This window comes from Dermochelys coriacea, chromosome 8, assembly GCF_009764565.3.
Source record: "Dermochelys coriacea isolate rDerCor1 chromosome 8, rDerCor1.pri.v4, whole genome shotgun sequence".
NCBI classification, from domain to species: Eukaryota; Metazoa; Chordata; order Testudines; family Dermochelyidae; genus Dermochelys; species Dermochelys coriacea.
Genome location: NC_050075.1, coordinates 98,513,578 through 98,527,360, shown reverse-complemented (window position 1 = coordinate 98,527,360; position 13,783 = coordinate 98,513,578). Strand labels below are relative to the sequence as shown.

General features: G+C 41.2%; 1 protein-coding gene across 15 annotated transcripts in view; it reads left to right on the top strand.

The window, feature by feature from the left end:
* OSBPL9 (oxysterol binding protein like 9) overlaps positions 1 to 13,783 on the top strand; it is a 143,839-nt gene that overhangs the window by 110,105 nt on the left and 19,951 nt on the right. For all 15 annotated transcript variants that reach the window (XM_038412735.2, XM_038412740.2, XM_043490936.1 and 12 more), the window contains 3 exons: positions 11,813 to 11,972; positions 12,930 to 13,042; positions 13,419 to 13,537. In XM_038412735.2, the coding sequence (XP_038268663.1) occupies positions 11,813 to 11,972; positions 12,930 to 13,042; positions 13,419 to 13,537 (392 nt within the window). The remainder of the gene's footprint in view (positions 1 to 11,812; positions 11,973 to 12,929; positions 13,043 to 13,418; positions 13,538 to 13,783) is intronic.

The following is a 13,783-nucleotide window of genomic DNA, read 5'->3' as shown; positions in this document are numbered from 1 at the left end:
GCACAGGAGCTAGCAAACAGAGCTCTAAACAGGGGAGTTTGTGTTGTGGTACTTGTTTGGGGTTTGCTTTTGCTGGGGTGTGGTCTTTTTGGTGTGGCTTCTGTTTCCCAGATTAACAGGATTTAGGTGGGAAGGAGATGACAGATACAGAGGCAGCTGTGGGAGTGACTCCTGTAGTGAAAGAGACATTGAGGATGACTGGATGTGGAAGCTGTGGTATGTACATGATCCTGGAGGGGGGAACCAGTAAGAGTTTTTTCTGCATGAAATGTCGTCTGATAGAGCTGATGGAGGAAAAGATCCGAGGTTTGGAGATGCAGGTGGAAAGTCTGGTTGAGTTTAGGAAGGGGTTTGAGCAGATGATGGAGCAAAGATATGAGGTATCTGAAGGGAAAAGCTCAGACTCACAGATGGAAGCAGGGCTGGGGAATTTTGAGGAGAGACTGGGTGAGGAAAGTGGTCAGTGGAAACATGTGACTCAAAGAACCAGGCAGAGGAAAAGACGGGCTAGTGAAGGAGAAATAGAGCTTAGGAACAGGTTTGCAGAGTTGGAAAATGAAGAAGGGGCTCAGCAGGTACTTGTTGAAGATGGAAGGGTAAGGAAGAAGAGAAGAGAGGCTAGTCCTATAGAAAAAGGGGAAGAGTCAAGGGAGACTACACCAAATATGAGCCCCAGGAGGATACAGGATGGGTTGAAGAAGATTGTAAGGGAAAATAGGAATGGAAAGAACTTGAAGCCAGAGGGAACAGGGGAGAGACTGGAGAATAGCACTGTCACCAGGAAAAGGCAGGTCTATGTGATCGGGGACTCTTTATTGAGAAGAATAGACTAGAGCTGATCCTGAGAATAGAAGGGTGTGCTGTCTTCCGGGTGCTAAGATGCGGGATGTAGACCTGAGGTTGAAAAGGATCCTAAAGGGAGCGGGAAAGAATCCCCTAATTATCCTTCATGTGGGAACAAATGATACGGCTAGATTCTCACTGGAAAGTATTAAGGGAGACTATGCTAGGCTGGGGAAGACGCTTAAGGAAATTGAGGCTCAGGTGATCTTTAGCTTGGGGTGTGCTATAGACCTCCGGGATCTAATTTGGATATGGATAGAGCCCTTTTTAATGTCTTTAATAAAGTAAATACAAATGGAAACTGCATGATCATGGGAGACTTTAACTTCCCAGATATAGACTGGAGGACCAGTGCTAGTAATAATAATAGGGCTCAGATTTTCCTAGATGTGATAGCTGATGGATTCCTTCATCAAGTAGTTGCTGAACCGACTAGAGGGGATGCCATTTTAGATTTAATTTTGATGAGTAGCGAGGACCTCATAGAAGAAATGGTTGTAGGGGACAATCTTGGCTCAAGTGATCATGAGCTAATTCAGTTCAAACTAAATGGAAGGATTAACAAAAATAAATCTGCAACTAGGGTTTTTGATTTCAAAAGGGCTGACTTTCAAAAATTAAGGAAATTAGTTAGGGAAGTGGATTGGACTGAAGAATTTATGGATCTAAAGGTAGAGGAGGCCTGGGATTACTTTAAATCAAAACTGCAGAAGCTATCGGAAGCCTGTATCCCAAGAAAGGGGAAAAAATGCATAGGAAGGAGTTGTAGACCAAGCTGGATGAGCAAGCATCTTAGAGAGGTGATTATGAAGAAGCAGAAAGCATACAGGGAGTGGAAGATGGGAGGGATCAGCAAGGAAAGCTACCTAATTGAGGTCAGAAGATGTAGGGATAAAGTGAGAGAGGCTAAAAGTCGAGTAGAGTTGGACCTTGCAAAGGGAATTAAAACCAATAGTAAAAGGTTCTATAGCCATATAAATAAGAAGAAAACTAAGAAGGAAGAAGTGGGGCCGCTTAACACTGAGGACGGAGCGGAGGTTAAAGATAATCTAGGCATGGCCCAATATCTAAACAAATACTTTGCCTCAGTCTTTAATAAGGCTAAAGAGGATCTTGGGGATAATGGTAGCATGACCAATGGCAAGGAGGATATAGAGGTAGATATTACCATATCAGAGGTAGAAGCGAAACTGAAACAGCTTAATGGGACTAAATCGGGGGGCCCAGATAATCTTCATCCAAGAATATTAAAGGAATTGGCACCTGAAATTGCAAGCCCATTAGCAAGAATTTTTAATGAATCTGTAAACTCAGGAATAGTACCGAATGATTGGAGAATTGCTAATATAGTTCCTATTTTTAAGAAAGGAAAAAAAAAGTGATCCGGGTAACTACAGGCCAGTTAGTTTGACATCTGTAGTATGCAAGGTCCTGGAAAAAATTTTGAAGGAGAAATTAGTTAAGGACATTGAAGTCAATGGTAAATGGGACAAAATACAACATGGTTTTACAAAAGGTAGATCGTGCCAAACCAACCTAATCTCCTTTTTTGAAAAAGTAACAGATTTTTTAGATAAAGGAAATGCAGTGGATCTAATTTACTTAGATTTCAGTAAGGTGTTTGATACCGTGCCACATGGGGAATTATTAGTTAAATTGGAGAAGATGGGGATCAATATGAACATCAAAAGGTGGATAAGGAATTGGTTAAAGGGGAGACTGCAACGGGTCCTACTGAAAGGCAAACTGTCAGGTTGGAGGGAGGTTACCAGTGGAGTTCCTCAGGGATCGGTTTTGGGACCAATCTTATTTAATCTTTTTATTACTGACCTTGGCACAAAAAGTGGGAGTGTGCTAATAAAGTTTGCAGATGATACAAAGCTGGGAGGTATTGCCAATTCGGAGAAGGATCGGGATATTATACAGGAGGATCTGGATGACCTTGTAAACTGGAGTAATAGTAATAAGATGAAATTTAATAGTGAGAAGTGTAAGGTTATGCATTTAGGGATTAATAACAAGAATTTTAGTTATAAGTTGGGGACGCATCAATTAGAAGTAACGGAAGAGGAGAAGGACCTTGGAGTATTGGTTGATCATAGGATGACTATGAGCTGCCAGTGTGATATGGCTGTGAAAAAAGCTAATGCGGTTTTGGGATGCATCAGGAGAGGCATTTCCAGTAGGGATAAGGAGGTTTTAGTACCGTTATACAAGGCACTGGTGAGACCTCACCTAGAATACTGTGTGCAGTTCTGGTCTCCCATGTTTAAAAAGGATGAATTCAAACTGGAGCAGGTACAGAGAAGGGCTACTAGGATGATTCGAGGAATGGAAAACTTGTCTTATGAAAGGAGACTTAAGGAGCTTGGCTTGTTTAGCCTAACTAAAAGAAGGTTGAGGGGAGATATGATTGCTCTCTATAAATATATCAGAGGGATAAATACAGGAGAGGGAGAGGAATTATTTCAGCTCAGCACCAATGTGGACACAAGAACAAATGGGTATAAACTGGCCACCAGGAAGTTTAGACTTGAAATCAGACGAAGGTTTTTAACCATCAGAGGAGTGAAGTTTTGGAATAGCCTTCCAAGGGAAGCAGTGGGGGCAAAAGATCTATCTGGTTTTAAGATTCTACTCGATAAGTTTATGGAGGAGATGGTATGATGGGATAATGGGATTTTGGTAAGTAATTGATCTTTAAATACTCAGGGTAAATAGGCCAAATCCCCTGAGATGGGATATTAGATGGATGGGATCTGAGTTACTATAGAAAATTCTTTCCTGGGTATCTGGCTGGTGAATCTTGCCCATATGCTCCTGGTTTAGCTGATTGCCGTATTTAGGGTCGGGAAGGAATTTTCCTCCAAGGCAGATTGGAGAGGCTCTGGAGGTTTTTCGCCTTCCTCTGTAGCATGGGGCATGGTTGACTTGAGGGAGGCTTCTCTGCTCCTTGAAGTCTTTGAACCATGATTTAAGGACTTCTATGAAAAACCTCACCCATGTCTGAGCTATTGGAGTGGGTGGGTGAGATTCTGTGGCCTGCGCTGTGCAGGAGGTCGGACTAGATGATCAGAATGGTCCCTTCTGACCTTAGTATCTATGAATCTATGAATCTAAGGTGCATCTGTGGTAGTCAAAAAACAGTTTTCAGACAAGTAGTGTATTTCTGCTCAGTAAATAGTGCTGCCTTAATTAACAGTTGTGCTTCATTACTTTATTTTAGACTTTTGATGCAACTCAGCAGGCAGGAATCTCTCTACAATTTTGCAGCACTGATATTGTTAACCTCCCAAGAACCTAAAACCATCTATTGTGCGTGTCTGAAGGATTGAAGGCAGGGTCAGAACCACAGTCTTAAAAATATAGCCTAATTCACATTTATAATACCAACAGTGCCAACAGCTGGCCGTAAGGGTTTTTAAAAATTGCACTAGTGTTCACTTTTTAGTTCAAAAAAGGAATTATGGTTTTGTAAGAATGCCTAATTAGACTTTTAAATTTGGGATGGTGGTATTTAGTTAAGTGAATGAACATGCTATCACTGACTTCATGGGGAAATGGAACTTTTTTATTTTTAGAGGTTTAAAAGCTGACTAATATCCAGTCCTTCCCCCCACCTCTTTCCCTCTCTTGTCCCTTTTGTACTTCTCCCTTTTGTCTCCAATATGACCCCCAAAAATGGGAAAAACATAGGAATTGCCTTGTTGGATCAGACATGAGGCCTATCTAGTGCAGTCTAGTCTAGACTCTTAACAGTGGCCAGCACCATTTGCTTCAGAGGAAGGTATTAGAACCCAGCAGTAGGCAGATCTGTCCTCCACATTAGGTCTCAGCCTGATCCCCAGTAGAGATAGCTTAAACCCAGAAGTATGAGGTTTGATATTCCCCCTTCACAAACTTTTTGTTGTGAATTATTCTTTATCCATACAAATACACAATTTCTATTTTAATCTTAAATTTTTGGCCTCAGATACTTAATATGGCAGAGTTCCAGTTTTATGTGTTATATAAAAAGTATTTTTATTGGTTTTGAATTTTCCACCTTTTTAATTTAATTAAATGCCCCTTGTTATGAGACAGAGGGAAGAAAGTTATGTATCTACCTTCTATAAACTCTTATGTCCCCTCTTATTCATCTTTTTATAATGTAAACAGTCCCAATCTTTTCAGTCTTTCTTCATATGAGAGTTTTTCCAGGCCCTTGATCATTCTCATTGCCGTTCTCTGAAATCCCTTTACTTTTCAATATCCTTTTTGAGATGAAATAGTATTTCAGATGAGGCTGTACAGTTGAGTATATTATAATATTCTCTGTATTGTTCATGATCTCATTCCTTATGCAAGCTTTAATGTATTTGCTTTTTTGACCATAACTGCACATTGAGTAACAGTCTTTACCGAGCTATCTACACAGACTCTTGGGTCCTTTTCTTGAGATGATACGGTTACCTGATTAATTTAGAATCTTCTAAGGTGTACAAGTAGTTTAAATTTTTCCCTCCAGTGTGTGTTGCTTTCATTTGTTGACACTGAATTTCTTTGTCATTGTGTTGCCCATTCACCCTGGGTCTTGAAGTTCCTCATAGTCTTCATTGGTCCTGACTACTCAAACTAATGGTCATCTGCAAATATTGCTTTCTCACTACTCACCTCTCTCCCCAGATCATTAATAAATACATTAAACAGCCCTGGACTGCCGAATGGCTAGCAGTAATTCTGCAGAAAAGGACCTATGGGTTACAGTGGACGAGAAGCTGGATATGAGTCAACGGTTTGCCCTTTTTGCCAAGAAGGCTAACGGCATTTTGGGCTGCATAAGTAGGGACATTGCCAGCAGATCAATGATCAGTGATTATTCCCCTCCGTTAGGCATTGGTGAGGCCTCATCTGGACTACTGTATCCAGTTTTGGGCCCCACACTACAAGAAGGATGTGGAAAAATTGGAAAATGTCCAGCAGAGAGCAAAAAAATGATTAAGGGGCTGGAGCACATGATTTATGAGGAGAGGCTGAGGGAACTGGGATTGTTTAGTTTGCAGAAGAGAAGAATGAGGGGGGGATTTGATAGCTGCTTTCAACTACCTGAAAGGGGGTTCCAAAGAGGATGGATCTAGATTGTTCCCAGTGGTAGCAGATGACAGAACGAGGAGTAATGGTCTCAACTTGCAGTGGGGGAGGTTTAGGTTGGATATTAGGAAAAACTTTTTCACTAAGAGGGTGGTGAAGCACTGGGATTGGTTACCTAGGGAGGTGGTGGAATCTCCTTCCTTAGAAGTTTTTAAGGTTAGGCTTGACAAAGCCCTAGCTGGTATGATTTAGTTGGTGTTGGTCCTGCTTTGAGCAGGGTGTTGGACTAGATGACCTCCTGAGGTCCCTTCCAACCCTGATATTCTATGATTCTATGAACAGAACTTTGAGGCAACTGATTCAACATTTTGCCATGGTCAGAATTGACTATTTAATCCTACTTCTTTTTTTTCTATCTTCTAACTGGTTTTTGATCCATGAGAGTATGCTGCCTTTTACCCCTTGAATACTTACCTTCCTGTTGTGAGATAAAGGTCAAAGGTTTTTGAGAAGTCTAAATAAATTAATGATTTAGTTCTCTTTTATCCACTACTTTACTGAGATGTTCCAAAAGTTTTAAGAAATTAGTGAGACACTGTTTTCATGCTTGTTAGACTCTGTTATGATCTTCCAGGTGTACAATTGTTCTGTTTTTAATAATCACTTCAATCAATATGCCAGGTGCAAACGTAAGGCTAGCTGGTCTGTATTTCCCTGGATCTCACCTCAGAGCCTTTTTTAATTATTAGGTGTACATCTTTGCTACCCTCCAGTCTTCTGAAACAGTGGCATATATTTGATAGCTCAGCCACTTCATAATTAAGGGAAGGAGATGGAACTGGATCTGACCTCTTCGAGAAGCCAATACCATCCTGATCAAATGGTCCGTATAGAGTCCCTGACATCCAGTTGGAGCACTCTAGAAAGCATTGATAGATCAGGAGGTCGTCATGCCCCCTTACAGCATTGAATATTTAGGCCATAGGATATAAAGGGACCTAGGCCAACTATCTCTCACTTCATTACTATTCTGATTGGTAAAAGTTGTACTAAGATAGGTGTTAGCATAGTTGCTTTGCTAGATTCTGCAAGAAATGGGTGTGGAAGCAACAGCCATACGTTTTGATTTCTGAGGGCATATCTACACTACAAACTTTTGCTGACACAAATTACATTGTTCTATAGCTACCGCAGTTAGTATATCACTTGTGCACGTGCATACTTGGCCCCTTGCATCAGCACTGCACGTACTTGCCAGGGATGCTTGTTTTTATGCACAAGGTGGTGCACCATAGATAGGTAGCCCATTGTGCAACTCACCACTATCCAGTGCACTGTCTTTTGGTAAATTTTGAGTCACATGGGTGACCTGGACTGTAGGGTTAAGTTCCTGTCATGCTGTTTTCTCTACCCCATAATATTATGTCTATTCCATAATTTGCACACCTATTTTAAAAATCCCACCAACCCGCATTGGACTTTTCGCTGTCTGCCATCTCTCAAAGAAACATGGAGCCTGTGCAGCTCTACACTGTTATGAACATTGCAAGCACAGGATTCATGATCCTCTGGTATTTGCAGAGCGGCAATAATTTTCATATGGCGCAGGGCAATTTCCTGGAGTTCAGATCGCTGTGGGACTTAGCGAGAGCCAATTCAAGATGTTGGTGACGTTCATGGAGCAACTGCAGATGGTGGAGTTCCGCTTCTGAGTCCAAGAAATGAGCATTGACTGGTGGAGTAGCACTGTGATTCACACTTGGGATGACCTGCAGCGAGTGCAGAACTTTCGAATGCACGAGGCCACATTTCTGGATCTGTGTACCAAGCTCACTCCAACGCAGGGACACCAGAATGAGAGCTGCAGTAACAGCGGAGAAGCAAGTAGCAATTGCACTGTGGAAACTTGCAACGCTGGGTTGCTACCAGTCAGTAGTAAACCATTTTGGAGTTGAAAAATCCACTGGGAGGCTATTGTTCAAGTTTGCAGGGCTATTAATAGTCTCCTGCTACACAGGACTGTGACTCTTGGCAACGTGCAGAACATAATGGATGTATTTGTAACAATGGGTTTCCCGAACTGCAGTGGAGTGATAGATGGCACGCATATCTCTATTTTGGCTCTAGACCACCTTGCCACAGAGAACGTCAACAGAGAAGGCTCTTTTTCTGTTGTTATCCAAGTGCTGGTGGATCTCTGGGGACACTTCACTGACGTCAGTGTTGGCTGATCAGGGAACGTACATGATGCTTGCGTCTTTTAGAACACAGGACTGATCAGAAAACTGCGAGCAGGTGCAGAATGACAGTTGAATGTGGTTTTGGAAGTTTGAAGGTGCACTGGTGGTGTTTACTCCCAAGATTGGATCTCAGTGAGAAAAATATCACGATGGCTACAGCTGCCTGCTGTGTCCTGCATAATATCTGGGAAGAAAAGGAGGAAAAGTTACTGCAGGCGTGGACGGCAGAGATGAAGTATCTGTCTGCTGAGTTTGAATGGCCTGACACAAAGGGTATCAGAAGAGCTCATCACAGAGTTATTTGGCTCGGAGGCTTTGGAAGAGCTGTTTAACAGCACCCCACAGGAATGTGTTGTGGTGTACTGTGCTCTGCCTGGCTCTACAATTTGGGGGCCTGTTAGGAATTTTGATGTGCTTGGCATAAAAATAGGACTATAACACTGTCAGTGTATCAATTAATTTTATGGTGCTTGTGTATATTTGATTATTACTGTGTTTTTCACTGATCCTATGAGTAGTCACAGTGTACAATAACAAGTGGGTGTTTTCGCTACCGCCAGGCATTTTGCAGCAATTGTTGGGAACTAATATTTTCCAAACAGAATGTTGTTGAGTAACAAAAACACCACAAAAAATTCTGTGCAAGTTAAAAGCAAATACAATAAAAGATTTATGAATTTTTGGAATAGAGCTTAAAGAAGGGGAAGGAATGTTCATGTTCGTTTTAGCTACACATACATTGACCATGGCACTTGCAGGTCAGTGCATATGAAGCTGGTTGTCCTTGTCCCCAGTACAGAGTGGCAGGGGTAGGGATGTGGCCCCTGATGCCACATGGAATGTTAAGGAGGGGTGTAGGGAGGTGCTATCCTGGAGTTCTCCATGGATTACAAAGGGAGGTGGGCACATAATTGTTGAACGAGTTGGTCCACAAGAATCTGCAGCATATGTGTTTGCTGCTGGAAAAGCCCCATTATGTCCTGGTGTATCTCCCTCTCCTCCTCCTGTGCCTTTCTCCTGTCTGCTCTTTCCTTCTCCATACAGTCTGCACTATTCATCCTCTAGGCCAGGGTTTCTCAAACTGGGGGTCATGACCCCTAAGGGGTCGCAAGCTACCAGCTCTGTGGGGCTGACAGCCCCAAGTCCCCATTAAATTAAATTCCCCCTCCCCCCCATTTTTAATGTATAAGGGTGTCAGACTCAGAGGCTTGGCATCTGAAAGGGGTCACCAATACAAAAAGTTGGAAAACGATTGCTATAGGTCCTCTGTTTGCAGTCTTTATGCAGTACTGGCTTGTAGGGTCTCATAGAATGTCATCCCAAATGCTCCTCTTTATCTGATTCAGGCATTCAGGTCGGCTGGGGCATACACAAAGCCACAGCGGCAGAAGCTACAGTTAAAACACAGAGGTATCATCAGTATAGTTACAATGGAAAGTGAAAGTTAAGATTCAGAGCCCCTTTCCCTTGTTCCCCTAAAATTTTAAGCAAGATACGCTTATTGACACTTCTCCTTTGGAGTGCTTGTGCACAGTGCCGTTCATAGAACCAGCCATGATGAGTATGACCCACCAGGGGTGAGATGAGGAGGGAATTGCTCAGTTGTATGAAACTCCGAGTATTGAGCAGTAGCACTGAATATTGGCACAATTTTCCACAAGTAGTGGTGATTTTAGCTGATATCTCACTCCAAAGGGTAACAAAGATACAGAGAACACAGCTGCTGCTGCTGTCCCAAAGCCCATTTATTGGAATGGTTTCTGCCCAAATTACTTTACCACACCAGTTGGTGAGGTAAAGTGTTTTACAGCAGAGGATGAAATAAATCTGCTAACCCTAGAAACTTTTGGGAGAGGACTGAAGAGTACCTCTGTGGAAGTTTCATTGAGATCTCTCAGGAGGATTCAAGGGACATCCCCATGTACATAAACTGCTGCCCCGGCTCTCTTGCCTCACTTGACAAAGGAATGAAAAGCAGATAACTTTACCTCTTTGTTGTACCACTTTCTTTTCTAGTATGAGTGAATTAATGAAAAGTCTATATCTTTGTCCTTCCCTCACTGTAATGCAAAATAAATTTACACACTTATCTGCGGTTCCTTCCCCTGCATCAGGCTGGGATTAAGTGGACTGTGGTGGAGATTCAAACAGGCTCCGGCTTGCAGCATATCTGGACCCCTTTATCGCATGTCCCCATCCTCTTCCTCCTCCACCACCTCCTCGCTGTTCATGGCAGGAGCCTGAGGAGGTGTCTGAGGTGGGAGTGGGATCTCCACCAAGTTTGGCATACACTTCTTTGTAAAAGTGGGAGGTCTGCAGCTCAGCACTAGATCAGTTGTTGGTCTCCCTGGCCTTCTGATATGCCTGTCAGTTTTTACTTTCATGCATTACTGCTACTGATCCCCTTCTGCATCCCCTATGCAATCTCCTCATAGATGTCCATGTTTCTACAACTGATCCATCGCTGTGCTTGCACAGTCTCTTCTCCCCGCAGGCCCATTCTACTCTAAGCCAGAGCATGTCTGGAGCTTGTAGCCAGCATGTTCAGCTGGGTAGTTGCAGGTGACAGTGGAGAGCTGCCTAGGTGGCTTGCCCAGGTGGACAATTAGGAAAAGGCATTTCAAAAATTTGCAAGGTTTTAAAGAGGGGATTGGGGGCTCCTGTTCTCCATGACCTCTGGAGAGTGGAGGTCACAATTATGACCAGAGCTGTCAGTGTCTGGCATTGTGGGAAAGCTTCTTGAGGACTATTAGGGTTGACGCAGGTAATGCAGTGTATACATTCATGTTCAGGAGGTGGTGTTCCTGTGTTGGTTTAATGGAGAGCTTATATCTGGGGAAACTAATTTAAAAGCGTCAACACATGCACAACTAGGTCAACACACAAAGATTTACATTGACCTAATTTTGTAATGTAGACCAGGCCCAAGATTCTAGGATTGTAACAATAGAAGTGGCTAGACAGTTCCTTTGCGGTTGGTGAAGCTAATTATTTCCATCCTAACTCTATATCTTCAACTGCCTGTGACAGCGATTTTTTTTTAATTACTTTGAATTTTATAATAAAATTGCAGGTCTGATCATTCTTGATAACCTAGAAATGTTTTAAGAACAGAAGGCTAGGTAGCCCCTACATATGTGGCTATTTTTACATTCGCTGTTCTTTGTCTCAGCTAGCCCCCCGATTCATATCTTTTATTAGGAATGTCAGTGCCTAAAGTTGGGCTCCCAAATCCATATTTAGGTTACTAAATAAATGTGACTTGATTTTTTAAAAGGTGTTGAGCACCTACAATTTCCATAACCTTCCCTGAGATTTCTTTAGCAGCTGAAGTTGTCACCACCTCTGACAACTAGGCCTCGTTTATTTAGGAGGCTACTCATAGACTCAGGAGGCTAACTTCAGGTGCACAGTTTTGGGAAATTTTGGCCTTGTACTTTACCTCACTAGTCATTTCGGATAACGTATTTTGTATTATCTGTTGTGTGAAATTGCAAGTGTACCTTACTGGTATTGTTTTTTTTAAATTTTATAGCTTCTCCTAGTTTCTAAACTCTGCTAATGTCTTAATCAATTTAATCAATCCAGTTAGTAGATTAGAAATGGCTGGTTTAAAAATCAATAAAGCTTTTTCAAAGCTGATTTCTTCAATTTCATAGGAAGTGGGCAGTCGGCACCCAGCAGCAGTTTAACCTCTCCAAGTCACGTCAATCTTTCTCCAAATACAGTTCCAGATTTTTCTTACTCCAGCAGTGAAGATGAGTTCTATGATGCTGATGAATTCTATCAGAGCAGTTCTTCCCCAAAGCGATGCATTGAGTAAGTAGTGAAAACACGGTGCCTTATTGAACAGTTTCTAGAAGTGTGAGAAGTTATCTGTGTGGGGTGTTTGGGAGTAATCCTGAAAACCTGGATGTGTTTCCTAATAATGGGTTCATGGTGTGTTTAGATTTGGCAAGCTGGTCAATGGACTAGTCATTTGATTGACTATTATTTGATCACTGCCAAATGTTCCAGCAAGAATGCCCTAGCTAGTGGCTTGCCTTCTTGATTGCATCATGGTGCTGTTCTTTCATTTTTTAGAAGTTAATTTGATTGTGTTTTGCATTTTTCTGAATTAAAAAAACTGAGTTATTTTAATTAGGTATAAAGATTTAAGATTAAGTCTATTGGAGACCATAAAGTCTTACTCTTTTTTGTTACTGTTCTAATAAATTAATGCTTTAAAATATTTGACCATTTTTGACATTATTTGACCAATATTTGACTTGTCAGTTGACAAGTTATTTTTGGACTGCTTAAATGCTCAACCTGAGATGTATTGCAGCAATTGTTAGACTGCCAATGTCTCTTTTCCACACACCTCAATATTTTTTAAATTTTGGAATAATTTCTGTTTCAATTTGCTCTTGCTATTTTGGGAATTTTGAGAGGAAACTAACTTTTTAAAATTATTGCTATTCACCTTTGAGGAATAATAAATGCATTTGAAACTATCCCTTTTGTGTGTGCATTTAGAGTTTTTCTATGGGTTGCATTCTGAGTCCCACTTTGGAGATTTTACCCAATCATTAGGCCACATACCACTCAAAGTATTATATTATGTGAAGCTGCATATACCATCCTAGCTTCTGAATATTGCAGTGTCTTGTAATTTCTCCATAAATGCATTTCTCGAGTAATCAGCCTCCATGTAAATGTTTAATTTAGTTAAATCCTAATATTTTGCCTTGAAATAAATGTTCTGAATCGTGAGAACTTGATACTTTTCTGTAGCTCCTCAGGATCTGCAGCAGTCCTGACTCACAGCAGCACAGGAAGTAGTTTGAAACGCCCAGACACCACAGAATCCCTTAATTCTTCCATGTCTAATGGGACAAATGATGCTGGTAAGAGAATTGCATTAGCTCTTTTACTAGAAAGTTCTTCAGTACGAATCCAGGTATATTTAATCGAGAGCTTAATAAAAAGTTTCTAATAGCTTGTTTGTAGAGGGTTCAGTCTCTCTCATAATCTTAAGAGTAGGTGAGTGTTTCAGTACTTGTGAAAGTTTACCTTTTATATGGTTAAATCCTAAAATATTTTTTGTGATCTCTGTATTTTTCAACAAGGCTTTATTCAATGAAACAATAAAGAAAATTCATCTGTATGTTAAATAAAATATGTGCTCTGTTAGGATTTATTGATATAAGTTCTATTTTGAATGTTGTATTTGGGGTGGGTATTTTAAGAAACATAATGAGCAGAGTGGACTTCTTTTTTTAGATCTCTTTGATCCTCATGATGATAGAGATGATGATGGTGAAGGAGAGTCAGTGGAAGAACATAAGAGTGTTATTATGCATCTTTTATCACAGGTTAGACTAGGAATGGATCTAACAAAGGTAAGACTCAAAGGCCGTACTTCGTGAAAAATCTGAATGCTGTGTAAATGAAATATTGTTACAATATTGTATTAGGTGAGGATTTTAATAAATGAGGGTGTTTATTAGGATATTACACTTCTGATACTATTGCAACTGTCTGTTTGTTGTTCTGATAAGTTTTAACTGTTTCAGCCTCCCTATAGATTACTCTGTGCTATTCCTTTACTGGATCTGTCTCAATGTAGAGGTGGGAAAGTGGATAAG